Source organism: Trachypithecus francoisi, unplaced genomic scaffold (assembly GCF_009764315.1).
Source record: "Trachypithecus francoisi isolate TF-2019V2 unplaced genomic scaffold, Tfra_2.0 Lachesis_group0, whole genome shotgun sequence".
NCBI classification, from domain to species: domain Eukaryota; kingdom Metazoa; phylum Chordata; class Mammalia; order Primates; family Cercopithecidae; genus Trachypithecus; species Trachypithecus francoisi.
This window is the reverse complement of record NW_022681453.1, coordinates 130,403,534-130,418,237: the sequence shown is the minus strand read 5'-3', so window position 1 is coordinate 130,418,237 and position 14,704 is coordinate 130,403,534. Positions and strand designations below refer to the sequence as shown.

Below are 14,704 nucleotides of genomic sequence, written 5' to 3'. Positions count from 1 at the left end.
GATAGGCCTTCCCATATACCCTAGGTGTGTAGCAGGCGATGTCATCTAGGTTTGTTTGTTCACACAACAATGAACTCACTAAATGATGCATTTCTCAGAACATATTCCTGTTGTTAAACTACCTATGACTGTACTAGTACTGCAAAATCAGAAATTTAAAACAATTTTAATGCCACTTATAATAGCATCAAAAATATGAAATACTTAGGGCCAAACTTGAAACAGTATTTGAGAAATCTGGGAAAAAAATACAGAAGACCTAAATAAATGGAGAGATATACCATGTTTATAATCAGAAGACTCAATATTGTTGCGATGTCAAATCTTCTTGAATTTACCTACAGATTTAATGCAATCCTAATAAAAATCTCAGTTGGATTTTTGGTAGAAATTGGCAAAACGATTCTAAAATTAATACGGAAATGCAGAGAACTTAGAATAGTGAAAACAATGTTGAAGAAGAAGATTGGAGAGCAAACCACCATGAAGCCATCTCCTTCACTATCCCATTCCTCATCTAGTGTGGCTCTGAGTAGTAAATAATTGATCAGTCACTCTCTAGATATTGTTGTATATTAATAAATTTCTCTCAACTAGGCAGTAAGCAACTTAAAAGCATATATTATATTCTAGTTGTAAACACCTCTTCAGTTACAATGGCACAGTGCTTAAAATCCTACACTCTCAAGGCAGACAGAATTTATGGCCCAGTTTCTGTATTTATTATCTAAGGGACTCGGGCAACTCCCTTCTTTGTGCTTAGTTTCTCCGTCTGCGAAATGGGGCAGCAATAATAACAACGGTGTCCACACAGAGTGGCTATGGCACTTAAATGGAGTAAGACGAGTGCCTGGCACCAGTCTATACCCACTTATTGTCTTTTGAATAAACGGTCTCAAAGATCAGAAAGCAGGTAGTTGCTGAAATTAGGTTGACTGGCACAAGTTAACCCTCACCTTTCACCATAAAAATTCCATTCTGAAACGCACTGCAAGCTTTGGTTAAGTGTACTTGATTAGAGTGTTTGGAGCAACATAGTAAGATAAAATAGTTGTAGCCAAAGTTATTTTTCAGAAAATAATTTGAGGCTAGGCTGAAAGCCCTCAATCCAGTGATAAGGAAGGTCTCCTAATATATTAATGTGTATTCCCCACTTAATGTGTATTCCCCTTAATGTGTATTCCCCACTGGGACTCAAGCCCTGTCAAAACATCGTTTAATTAATAGAGGAGGGAGATAAGACATTAAAAGGTTGCCTGTCAGCGATGTTGAGCCGTGGGCCCTGGCTCACACCTTAATCCCAATGGTTGGCTAACGCGGGAGGATCGTTTGAGGCCAGGAACTCGAGACCAGCCTGGGCAACACAGCAAGACCTCCTCTCTACATAAGCTTAATAAAATAAAATAATAAAATAAAATAAAATAAAATAGCTGGGCGCGGTGGCATGTGCCTTTGGTCCCAGCTACTCAGGAGGCTGAGGTGGGAGACTCGCTTGAGGCCAGGAGGTGGAAGTTTCAGAGAGCCGAGATCATGCCACTGCACTCCAGCCTGGGTGATAGAGCGAGACCCTGACTCACACAAACAAATAAACAAACAAACAAAAAAGATATTGCGTGTTTCTTGTTCCAGGAATTTCTGGTCTGTAAAACCACCTGGGGCCAGGCACACTGGCTAACTAACGCCTGTAATCCCAGCTCTTTGGGAAGCCGAGGCGGGCGGATCACCTGGCATAAGGAGTTTGAGACCAGCTTGGCCAACAGGGTGAAACCCCATCTCTACTAAAAATACAAAAAATTGGCCGGGCCTGGTGGTGGGCGCCTGTAATCCCAGCTACTGCGGAGGCTGAGGCAGGAGAATCCCTTGAACCCGGGAGGCGGAGGTTGTGGTGAGCCGAGATCGCGCCACTGCACTCTCTGGGCGACAGAGCGAGACTTGGTCTCAAAAAGAAAGAAAAAGAAAAGAGGAGACCCAGGGTATGAGCGCAGGAAGCCGGCGCTGCCGGGACTACGCGCGTGCGGTAAACAGTCCCAGAGGCCCGGCGCCGGCCGCCGCGCAGCGCCGCGCTGCGTCCCCGCCCCTCCCGGCTCCATGAGGGGAGGAGGGGGCCGGCGGAGTTTCCCTCCACGCCCAGCGGCCCTGGGCGGGCTTTTCGGCGGCTTCTCATAAGCAGGTGGCTTCGTCTCTCCCGCACAGGTAGGTTTCTCCGGCACCGGTTCGGGGCCTGCCCGGACCTCGCCGCGCACTGCAGAACCTCGCCCAGCGCCCACCATGCCCCGGCAGCTCAGCGCGGCGGCTGTGCTCTTCGCTTCCCTGGCCGGTGAGTGGTGCGCAGGGCTTCCCGCGGTGGCCCTGCCGTGTCGGTCCCCCGTCATCTAAACGCACTCTGGAGTCCCGGGCGCCACAGGACGGGTGTGGGTAGGGAGGTGTGGCGCGTCCAAGGGCTTTCCTGCTGAAACTTGTTTTCCGTGAGTTACTCAGAGCAGGTGTCAACCCGAAAGACAGTAACACTGTCCCTCGCTTCCAAAAGGGTTCTGGGCACCTTCTCTGTAGAGGTCACTTGGATTTAAGAGATGGATTTAGGAATGGGAGTATTGGCTTTGTTATCCGGGAAAAGCGCTCATGTCTTGCTCTTCCTTGCATCAGATGTGGTCTGACAGATTGTGCCATTTCAGAAAGGTGTAGGACAGAGTGTCAAAGACTTTTTTTTTTTTTTTTTTTAAATTATCATTGTACTTCCCATCCCAGATGCCGTCTGGGACGCTGAGTTTATGATTATTTTATGTTCCGACCCTCCGCTTTCTCCAAAGCTTTTCCCCCTAGACATTGAGTCCTCTTGGGTTCTGTGGTGCTGTTCCTGTGATGAAGTTTACTGGTTAATCGAACGTCATGAGAGCACTTCCTCCGTTCCCACCGCCCGGCTAGCATGCTCAAGCAGGGGGCACGGTGGCCTTTGCTTGTGACATGAATGCTAGGAATGTTAGGAAAGCTGTGGGAAGGGTCGTGCCAGCTGCCCTCACCTAGGCAGTTCTCCCCTGCGCCACGCTTTCAGACTTACAGTTTCAGGTTCTTTCAGGGGACAGAAGAGGAAATCATCATTATGCTTCTCAGGGCAAGCTATTAAAAAAGCAAAACAATCTCAGCCTAGCGGTAACCCACAGTGATCTGTATGTGAGCGATCCTTGAATGGATGGATAGACTCAGAAACACAATGATATTGACAGACCGGGGGCGGTGGCACACGCCTGCAATCCCAGCACTTTGGGAGGCCGAGGCCGGTGGATCCCTTGAGGTCAAGAGTTCGAGACTAGCCTGGCCAATGGTGAAACCCTGCCTCTACTGAAAATACAAAAATTAGCCGGGCATGGTGGTGTGCACCTGTAATCCCAGGCACTTGGGAGGCTGAGGCAGGAAAATTGCTTGAACCCAAGAGCGGAGGTTGCAGTGAGCCAAGATGGTGCCACTGCACTCCAACCTAGGTAACAGAGTGAGACTCTGTCTCAAAAATAAATAAATAAATACACAGTGAGTATTGACAAATTCAAGGGTAAGTGGAGAGAAAATACCCACATTACCCGTTCCTTTCTGAGCTACAAATTCTCAGAGGTAAGCTAGGTGAAGGATGCATGAGAGGTTTCTTCCTCAGAAGTGGAGTGTTGCATGGCCTTTGAGGGGTGGCACGGAGCTGGATTCAAACCCTTGCCCTGACCCTTACCAGCAGGGAGGTCTTGTTCACATCACCCAACCTTTCGGGTGCTCAGTTTCATCACTAAAAAATGGGGAGAATAATATCCTCTGCCAGGAGTACTGGGGAAACAAATGAGGTAGTGCCTGGAAAGCAATTACTGCAGTGATTTTGTTCAGTGATGTTCATCCGTATCTCCTGTTTGTCTCTCCAGTCCCTTTCCCATTCACCTCACAACCTGACCGTGAGCCCCTTCTTCACTCAGTACAGGGCTCATCAGCACATGGTAATAACAATGATGGCCATGGCTTCCTGGCACTTTCTGCGTGCCAGGCACTGTTCTCAGTGCTTTAATCCACAAAACAGCTTTGTAAGTACTGCTGTCATCTCCATTTTACTTGTGAGGAAATAGAAGCACAAAGAGGTTAAATAACTTGCCCATGATCACATAGCTAGCTGGTGACAGAGTCAAGCTTTGAACCAGAGTCTGTGCCCATAGCAGCTAACCTATGTGCTTTATTCATACATCTACTTACCTATAACTTACTTAGTCTCATAAGAACCCTGAAAAGTAGATGCTATTCTAATTCCTATTTTACGATGAGGGTACTGAGGCAGAGGCAGGTTAAGGAATTGTTCATGGTATTCCATTTAGTGAGTAGCATTCCTGAGACTGGCATTCAAGACATCTGGTTTCGGCTGGGCGCAGTGACTCACACCTGTAATCCTAGCACTTTGCGATCCTGAGGTGGAAGGTCGCTTGAGGCCAGGAGTTTGAGACCAGCCTGGACAACATAGTGGACTGTGTCTCAAACAAAACAAAACAAAAACGAAGTCTGGCCTTGGGGTTTAGGCTCTACACTACTGTACCACATGGCCCTGCATGCATAGGCTCAAGAAATCCTTGTTGAATTGGAAATGAGCAAAAATCATCAGAAAGTTTTGCTAGGAGAGACAGAGCTTTTGAGTAAACTCTCTGAGTAATCTTTATCCAGTCAACATGCTTCCCTGATCTCAAATTTTCCCTCCAGAAAATGAGGGGATTTAAGTTCATATCAGTTAAGTTTAGGTTCAGTGACACGTAAGAGACAAGCCAAAATAACAGTAGATTAAACAAAATAGTTGCTTGTTATTCTTTCATGTGAAAACATATCCAGAGAAATTCAGGTCAGTTCTAGTGTGGGGGTGCTTCACTGGGGATCTGTCATTAGGATCTGACATATAGGTATGTGACTTCTACCCTCAAGGCCTCCTCATGGTTCCACATGTCGGCTGGAGCTCCAGCCATCACATACAAGTTGCAGGTTGGTCAAAGGGGAAAAACAGAAGGGCTATAGAAAGGCAGGCCACACAGGTGATTGAGCTGCCTTCACCCAGCCTTCCCAGAAGGTCCACATGATCTTGATACTTCTCTTCTTTCACTAAAACTCAGTCATATGCTCCCACCCAGCTAGAAAGGAGGCTTAGACACAGAGCTCTTTATTCCAGGCAACAAGTGCTCAGCTGAAGCTTGAGGTTCTGTTAGAAAGAAGGAGAGACTGGATTTTGGAATAGTCAGCCAGCAGTCTGTCACAGGGCTAGTGCCCCTTCTGCTCTAGGGTTTCCTTGATTCTCTCTGCTGCACCCTGCTGGAGCCGCTTCTGCTGCCCCTAGAGGTGCCAGAAAAGGTGCTGGGGGCTAAACTGTGATTCCCTGAACCTGGACATGGCCATGGGGCTCCAATGACTCCCTGACTGTGCTCCTCAGAGCTCTGCAGACAGAGTGTAGTCTCCAAGGCCTGCCAGGCCTGCTGCCTGCTGGTCTCCCCTTCTCACCCCTCCCTTCCCATACCATCCCTGTGTTCTGGTCATGCTGACCCCTTGCTGTTCTCCAGACATACAAGACTTCTGAAGCCTCTATGCCTTTACACATCCTCTTCCTCCTGTCTGGAAACCATCTCCTCCCTTGTCTGCCTGAAGAATGTATCCTTGTTTTGGATTCCCACCCTACCCACACTCTCATAGTATCTGGGGATTTGATAAAGACACTTGTCAGTCAGGCACAGTGGCCCACACCTGTAATCCCAGCACTTTGGGAGTCTGAGGCAGGCGGATCACTTAATCCTAGGAGTTTGAAACCAGCCTGGGCAACATGCTGAGACCCTGTACAAAAAATGCAAAAATTAGCTTGGCATGGTGGCACATGCCTGTAGTCCCAGCTACTAGGGAGGCTGAGGTGGGAGGATCGCTTGAACCTAGGAAGCTGAGGCTACAGTGAGCCCTGAGCATGCCATTGCACTCTAACCTGGGTGACAGAGTGAGACCCTGTCTCAAGGAGAAAACAAAAACAAAAACAAAAAACAAGTCACACTGAGGAGTATGGTCTACTCATGTGTCTGCCTCACAGTGCCCCTGAGAACAGAGACCTACCCCCGGTGTCTGGTGTGGAGCCTGCCTGAGAGGAGACCCCTACATACTGTTGAGTGGTGTGGCAGGGAAACCAACCAAACGCTGTCTGGGAAGGGACTGACTGTCAGGAAAATACCTAGAAAAGATCCCTTGTGAAATCATTGACTTTCCCAGGGGACTGGGCAATGACTCACCTCACACCCACTGGTTGTAGGGGAACCAAAACCTTCTAATGCCTCTTCATGCAAATTTCCATCTAGTGGAGTCCAAGCAATGGATCAAGGCCCTGGGGTGCTTGTTTGCGAAGTCTCCTGAATTCTGGAGAGGAGAGGCTGGGTTGGCGGTGGGCAGATGGGTGTGTGAACACCAAAGCTATGTTCTATGAATAGAGGGAGGGTCAAGACAAAGTCTGGTCTATGCCTGCCCTTGCTTCTGCCCACTGCCCTCTTTTATTTATTTATTTATTTTTATTTTTATTTTTATTTTTTTAAGATGGAATCTCGCTCTGTCACCCAGGCTGGAGTGCAGTGGTGTGATCTCGACTCACTACAAGCTCCGCCTCCCAGGTTCACCCCATTCTCCTGCCTCAGCCTCTGGAGTAGCTGGGACTACAGGCGCCTGCCATCACGCCTGGCTAATTTTTGTTTTTGTTTTTTTTTTTAGTACAGATCGGGTTTTAACATGTTAGCCAGGATGGTCTTGATCTCCTGACCTCGTGATCTGCCCGCCTCAGCCTCCCGAAGTGCTGGGATTACAGGCGTGAGCCATCGTGCCCATCCCCCACTGCCCTCTTTCTAGGCTTCAGACAAACCTGTGACCTTGACTAAACCTCTACAGGGCCAAACATCCCATTTAAAAACTGTGACCCAGTTTTTACAGAAATGAGTCATATATGTGTGGTCATATACATAGACCATGTGTGTGGTCATATACATTACAAAGTAGCTCATATGGTCTTTCTGAGCTACTTTACAATGCAGAGCATACCTACCCCAGTCGAATCACCTGCCTATCTTTTATGCCCCACACTCCTACAGGGAGAGGAGGAGCACTGTGAGGGCCAGAAGAGGGAAGGAGAAGGGGTGAGCACTATACTTCTCTGACAGGTTTAATCTGTAACATCCATAAACTTGGCACTTTTGGTTGAGCCATCTGCAAGCCCGGCCTTCTGTCCACCACCCAGAGACACACCTACACCTACACACCGTATCAAGACATCTCAACAGGCTTCCTACATAGCAAGCACACCTTGACCAGGTACCATATATCTTCTTGGCTTGTTTAGGATGCTGTTCATTTGTGAACAACTAAGTCCTTTTTTTATTTATTTGCGTTCATTCATTACCACTGAGAGAAGAGTTCTAGTTCCATCTTGAGGAAGGCTTTTTTTTTTTTTAAGGGTGCACTACTCAGTTTAGGAAATTATACTCAGTTGAGAAGATTCTCTTTAGCTTATAGACACCAGCCATACAGAGTAGGATTTTAGCAAGGATATAATTACTTCCCCAAGAGAACGACTGGCAAGTGGTTTCTAGTCTCCTGGAGGTCTCTGTAGCAATCTTTACTTTTCACCACAAGATATTCCTGGAAACCACATTTGAGAGTGAATTCTCTTTCTCCATCATAATAGTATGAATCTAATGGGGCTCTCACTGGTATTTGACCAGAGAACCAGCAACGTGGGTTTTGCCCAAACGAATTGCTAAAATAAATCTTCAACAACACTCAACCTCCATTATAATCTCGAAGTGAAAAATCTTTCTCCAAGCTCCATGACATGGGCATAAAAGTTCTACGTGTAGGGATTTTACAAATGTTTGTAGGTAAACCTGTACCCCATCAAACCTACAACTCTCAAGTATCATGCATTTAACTTATCCAAAGGGATATTTTAGATTAAAAAAAAAGGACTCTTAAAGAATGATCTCAAATAACTTAATGTCATTAATAGTCGTCAATCTTTTTATAAGGTTATAAAGGCAATTTGAACTGATGCTTTTGTCTTTCCTATTTTGCAAACCAGTTGTACAGAAATAATTCATGGGTCTTACTACTGGACTTAAAGTTAGAACTTTTCTTCTGGAAAATAATTCCCTTTTCAGCACATGAAATTTTGAAACTCTCACCAAGGATCATCATTATGAAGTTTTCATGAATTGGGGTCACTGGAGGGCACCCTCCTGTTCCTCTTTCCTCTGCTTTTGTGTCTTCTCTCACCATTCTTCCCAGCGACACCCCACCTCCACCACCCCTCAAACCCAAAGGCAAGCTTTGATTCAGATGTACCAGTGTTCAAGTCTCTGCCCCAGCTTCGATCAGTTGTGTCATTATGGTCAAATGGCTGAAACTTTCCAAGCCTGAGTTTCCTCATTTGAAAGATGGATAAAGTAGTAACCACCAAAGGGTTTTTGAGAGAAGTTGGTAAAAGATGACCCTTGACCTAAGGCCTTCTATGTAGTAAATGTCCAGTAACCTGGAATTTTTATTGTTATTAATATGAGAAAAGTAACCTCTTAGAAGTGTATTGAATGGAGGAGGGAGATAGAAAAGGCATATATGAATTATTTTTATTGGGTATGAACTTTAGGACTTTGTAAATACTAGCATAGCAAGATCTCCTTTCCCTTTCTGCATGTTCTCCCAATGCAGTCTCAGCCCAGCACAGGACAGCTCCAGCTGTCCTGAGAGTCTGTGGGTAAACACAGAGAAACCACAAAATTGAAGGGACACAGGCATCTCTCAGTGTGCCTGACCACAGACTCCTAAAGACATCATCTGTTTGTTGTTGTTGTTGTTTTGGAGGTGGAGTTTTGCTCTTATTGCCCAGGCTGGAGTGCAATGGTGTGTTCTCAACACACTGCAACCTCAGCCTCCCGGGTTCAAGTGATTCTCCTGCCTGGACCTCCCAAGTAGCTGCGATTACAGGCACTGTGTCACCACGCCCAGCTAATTTTTGTATTTTTAGTAGAGACGGGATTTCACCATGTTGGTCAGGCTGGTCTTGAACTCCTGACCTCAGGTCATCCGCCCACCTTGGCCTCCCAAAGTGTTGGGATTACAGGTGTGAGCCACCGTGCCTGGCCCATATGAGCTGTGTTTTGTCCACTTTTCTGGATCCCTATGTGCCTGGAAGGAGACAAGGATAGACCTATTCTAGTTGGAAAAGAACCAGAGGCCCTCTGCCCTTAAGGACGGCCTCTGGAGAGAACCTGTGACAATAGGAGACACCGTCTGTGTGCTTAAAGGTCCATGAAGAGTTTTACTTAAACCAACTCATTTGAGCCTTACAATAATCCTAAAAGGCCTGCAATGCTATTGTCCTCATTAACACATTCAGTCAGTTTTTCATTCGACCTATATTTACTGAACACTGTCTATGCGCAGGCACTGCTGGTGAAAATGGTGCACACAGTTCCCACCTTCAGGTTGCTCTTAATCTACTAGGAAAGATCCACAACCAACAAATAAAGCCTGGCCAGGCTGGTTGTTAAATATTTGAATACTGTCCCCATACATAATTACAAGTTGTAATTAATGCAGTGAAAGCAATGAATTTAACACTGCAGTGGAGAATCATGGATATGGGGAACTATTTTATATAAGGAGGACAAGGAAGATGCTCTGAGGAGCTGCCATGAAAGCCAGAACACGAAGGACAGCCCACCTGAAATATCAGAGCAGTTATGACTTCTCTTCCTTGGTTGAGAAAGGCTGGGCCGCTCCAAAAGTTACATAAGAAAATGACAGGAATTTGTCTATATTGAGAAAACAACAAGGAACAAGATAAAAAATGGAAAGGACTATATTGTGAAGAGATGAGTCTCCTGTCATTGGGAACAGTTAAGTCTAGATTGGATGAACACATGGCAAAGATCTGTAGATGTAACTCAGACATCAGATTAGGGTTCGGGACTGGGCGCGGTGGGTCACACTTATAATCCCGGCACTTTGAAAGGTCGAGGCAGGTGGATCACGAGATCAGGAGCTCGAGACCAGCCTGGACAACATGGTGAAACCCCGTCTCTACTAAAAACACACAAATTAGCCGGGCATGGTAGCGGGTGCCTGTAGTCCCAGCTGCTCAATAGGCTGAGGCTGGAGAATCACTTGAACTCGGGAGGTGGACGTTGCAGTGAGCTGAGATTGTGCCACTGCAACTCCAGCCTGGGTGACAGAGCAAGACTCTGTCTCAAAAAAAAAAAAAAAAAAAGACTGGGATTTGGACTAGACGAACTTTAAGACCCCTTCCTTTCAAACCTGAGATTATGTGATTCTGTGAAAACTGTATAACTCTGTAAAGCTTTGTTGCCATCATTCATGCTGCCCCAGCTCTATCAGGTCATCTAGCAGCTGTTCACCCAGGAACACTTTTTTATGTCAGCTGTTCGGATTCACATTTGAAGGTGGAGAATGAAGAGGCATTGACACTTAGATATCTAGCTGAGCACGATCGCTTTGGTGTGTATTAGTACCACACCGCACACAGGCAAAGGGGCTGGGTGCTGTGGAACTGTCATAACCCTGTAAAAGACATGGATATAACCAGAACATTACGTTTGTGGCCTAGGGGTAGAATCTTTGATGATGTTTGCTTCATTGTTATACCCTTGTAAATTTCCTCCCAATATAAAAATATGCATGTTAGGTTTTTTTATGAACAAACATCAAGATGGGGATGGGAGAGGGACCTTGTAAGCAATTGGTTAGTGTTTTTAACACATTTGTTTCCTAATTTTCAGTAATTTTGCACGATGGCAGTCAAATGAGAGCAAAAGCATTTCCAAAAACCAGAGATTATTCTCAACCTACTGCAGCAGCAACAGGACAGGACATAGCAAAACCTGTCCAGCAACCAGCTAACCAAGCGCCTCACCAAACTTTAGCAGCAAGATTAATGGATGGTCACATCACCTTTCAAACAGCAGCTACAATAAAAACTCCAACAACTACTCCAGTAACTACAAAAAACACTCCAACCACCAGCCCAATTATCTACACCCTGGTCACAACCCAGGCCACATCCAACAACTCACACACAGCTCCTCCACTTACTAAAGTTACAATCGGCCCCAGCTTAGCCCCTTATTCACTGCCACCCACCATCACACCACCAGGTCATACAACTGGAACCAGTTCATCAACCGTCAGCCACAAAACTGGAAACGCCACTCAACTCAGTAAGCAGACCACCCTTCCAGCAACTTTATCCATAGCACCACACAAATGCACAACCGGTCAGAAGCCCGTTCAACCCACCCACACCCCAGGAACAACAGCAGCTGCCCACAATACCACCCAAACAGCCGCACCTGCCTCCACGGTTCCTGGGTCCACCCTTGCACCTCAGCCATCTTCAGTCAAGACTGGAATTTATCAAGTTCTAAATGGAAGCAGACTCTGTATAAAAGCAGAGATGGGGATACAGCTGATTGTTCAAGACAAGGAATCGGTAAGTTGGGGCCACAGGACTATAACACTGTCTTCAAAGAGTCTGAGTGGAGGTTGGCTTGCTGGGAATGATCATTCCCTACATCCGGTATCTTTACTTTAAATGAAACCAATAGCTGTGAGCTCATCTCTCTCCAAGGTGCTCCATTAAAAGGTGATTATGTTTTAGGATAGACATGAAAATAGAAACTAATAGCAACTGTTTGGAGAGAGGAAGGCAAACAAAAATTTAAATATTCACAACCCTCACTTTTAGCAAACATGGGCAGAGTGTCGTGGAATGTTCAGTGCCGATCTCAGCCCCTCCCTGCCACTCCAGAAGACTTACAAGGCTCATATCCTTTCCTGTGAAATGAGAGATTTAAGACAGATGGTCTCTATGGTTCTAGACAGTTGTGACATTAATATGGAAATCCATATTAACAAGAAAACCGAGGGAGAGGGGTTGTGATCACTTGATGTACTAAAGGAATCACTAAAACAATATTTTCTCTTTCTTTGTTTTTTTGTTGTTGTTGTTTGTTTGTTTTTGTTTTTGTTTTTTTTTTTAGACAGAGTATGGCTCTGTTGCTCAGGCTGGAGTGTAGTGGCATAATCTCAGCTCACTGCAACCTCTGCCTCCCTGGTTCAAGGGATGTTCCTGCCTCAGCCTCCCGAGTAGCTGGGATTACAGGTGCCTGCCATCGCACCTGGCTAATTTTTGTATTTTTAGTAGAAACGGGATTTCACTATGTTGGCCAGGCTGGTCTCGAGCTCCTGACCTTGTGATCCACCCGCCTCGGCCTCCCAAAGTGCTGGGATTACAGGCGTGAGCCACCGTGCCCAGCCATCAATATTTTCTTTTTCTGCAAACTTCAATGATTTCAAATAAAACTTCTACATCCAGGTTGCCATTTGTGACAGAGGTACCTTACAGAGCAAAACCTTCCCTCTAGTATCATTTAACATGTTTTGCTTAACATAAATTCCATGCAGCTTATCAGGAATATACCTGCCATCAATTATTTACAAAGGAACTCCTCTGTGAGAGAACTCCTCTTTAAGAAAGTTTTTGAACATTACAGTTTAGAAACGAGAGATGCTGTCTGGGGACTTTGCAGTTCTCCAGTGAATCCTCAGCCTTAAGTTTCAGGCTCACAAACTAGCCTATGCCTCTGGTTCCCTAGCTAGAGTTTTCTTCCACATCTCATTTAGCTGATCTGTCTTACTTGGTTTAGGTTTTTTCACCTCGGAGATACTTCAACCTCGACCCCAATGCAACCCAAGCCTCTGGGAACTGTGGCACCCGAAAATCCAACCTTCTGTTGAATTTTCAGGGAGGATTTGTGAATCTCACATTTACCAAGGTGAGGCCTGAGCTCCTCTGCACAAACTGCATCTGGTACAGCTTTCCCTCTCCCTCATCCTGGGGCCCGGTGGTGCAACCTCACACTTCAGTTTGAGATCTTTGCTGATAAGAATGAGGGGTTTGGGGATGGAGAGGAGGAAGTGTCAACATCTTATGTTTGTCTTCTTCCCCCTTCAGCCTCCTTCTGTGCAGCCCAAAAACGGCTTCAGGGCCTCTTAGGGGAGACTTGACCTCTGGGGAATGTAACCACCCCTGCCCTTTGCAAACCAGCCAAAGGAGGAAGTTGTGCAGATGAGGAAACCTATAGAAATTCCCAGTGGACACCAGAGGAACAGGATTATTCAGAGGAACAGGATTATTTTAAAACCGAAATCAAATGTCAGTACAGGTTCTTTCCAACCACAGCAGGCAAAATTCAGGGCCCGAGCAGGCACTGGGTTTCCCAAACCATACCCTGGAAGGGGCAGACAGGGAAGTAACGTGGACAGAGCCGTCAGAGATCGAGGTCAGAGAGTCTCACTGTGGATTTGGCTCTGTCCCTTGCTCTCCTGGTGACTTTGGACAGGCAACTTAACCTGTCTGGGCTTTATCATTTGAAAAATGGAGGAAAGGACCTAGAGATTGCCTCTGTAAAGAGCATGCCCCAGCCAGGCGCAGTGGCTCACACCTGTAATCCCAGAACTTTGGGAGGCCAAGGCAGGCAGATCACCTGAGGTCGGGAGTTCGAGACCAGCCTGGCCAACGCGGTGAAACCCCATCTCTACTAAAATACAAAAATTAGCCGGCCGTGGTGGTGTGTGCCTGTAATCCCAGCTGCTTAGGAGGCTGAGGCAGGAGAATCACTTGAACTTGGGAGGTGGAGGTTGCAGTGAGCCGAGATTGCGCCATTGCACTCCAGCCTGGGCAACAGGAGCAAAACTCTGCCTCAATTAAAAAAAAAAAAAAAAGCATGCCCCATGCATGGGAAGTGGCAGATGCTCAAGAGCCGGCAGCTGCAATTACAGTGACTGAAACAGGCAAATGTCTCACAGACCAGAAGTGGCTGGTCATCCCACTCCCCAGGGAGAGACTTGCCCCCTCTTGCCCCAGAGTGTCCTTCAAATTGCCCCAGGAAGAGCTGAGAGGAGGCGCTGAGAGGCCCCTTGCAGCTGGGATTAGCTGCATGATCTCAGGGGAGCTGGGGCTTGTTTCCCAACCTGTAAAATGGAAATAATCACATGTACCTAGTAGGACCCTTGGGAATATTAGAAATGGGGTATGTAAACCGGCTAGCACAATAGATAACAGTGTTCAATGAAGGGTGGTTATGATTGTTGTCATTATTAACTTGGTCTCAAAGGCTTTATTCTCCTGGAGCGTACTAAGGTAGAGTTGCTCTTGAGAAGTCAGTGGTTTCCTTTTGCGACTAAGTGGGAAAGACACAGCCCTTCCTACCTAACCCCTCACAGCAAATGGGGAAGACATTCAGGGTAGAATAACTGCTCTATCCCTGGAAAATTGAAGTTCAACTATAGAGATGACAAGAATTTCTTTAAAAGTCCCTGGGCTGGATCCAGTGGCTCAAGAATCACTCGAGGCCAGGAATTTGAGACCAGCCTGGGAAATATATAGCAAGACCCTGCCTCTGCCAAAGAAAACAAAATAAAATTAGCTGGTCTTGGTAGCACATGCTTGTAGCCCTAGCTACTCAGGAGGCTGAGGTGGGAGGATTGCTTGAGCCCAGGAGGTTGAGGCTGCAGTGAGTAATGATTCAATGATTGCACCACTGCTCTCCAAAAAAAAAAAAAAAAAGTTACTTTGGCAAAATAGCAGAAGATAAAGACATAAACATTTTATGCT

General features: G+C 46.3%; 1 protein-coding gene across 3 annotated transcripts in view; it reads left to right on the top strand.

Annotated features, from left to right (window-relative positions):
• The first annotated feature begins 2,003 nt into the window (after positions 1 to 2,003).
• The window catches only part of LAMP3 (lysosomal associated membrane protein 3), a 58,322-nt gene continuing 45,621 nt past the window's right edge, over positions 2,004 to 14,704 (top strand). For all 3 annotated transcript variants that reach the window (XM_033211818.1, XM_033211817.1, XM_033211816.1), the window contains exons 1-3: positions 2,004 to 2,317; positions 10,809 to 11,518; positions 12,735 to 12,863. In XM_033211818.1, coding sequence (XP_033067709.1) covers positions 2,269 to 2,317; positions 10,809 to 11,518; positions 12,735 to 12,863 — 888 coding nt within the window. In that variant the 5' untranslated portion in view covers positions 2,004 to 2,268. The remainder of the gene's footprint in view (positions 2,318 to 10,808; positions 11,519 to 12,734; positions 12,864 to 14,704) is intronic.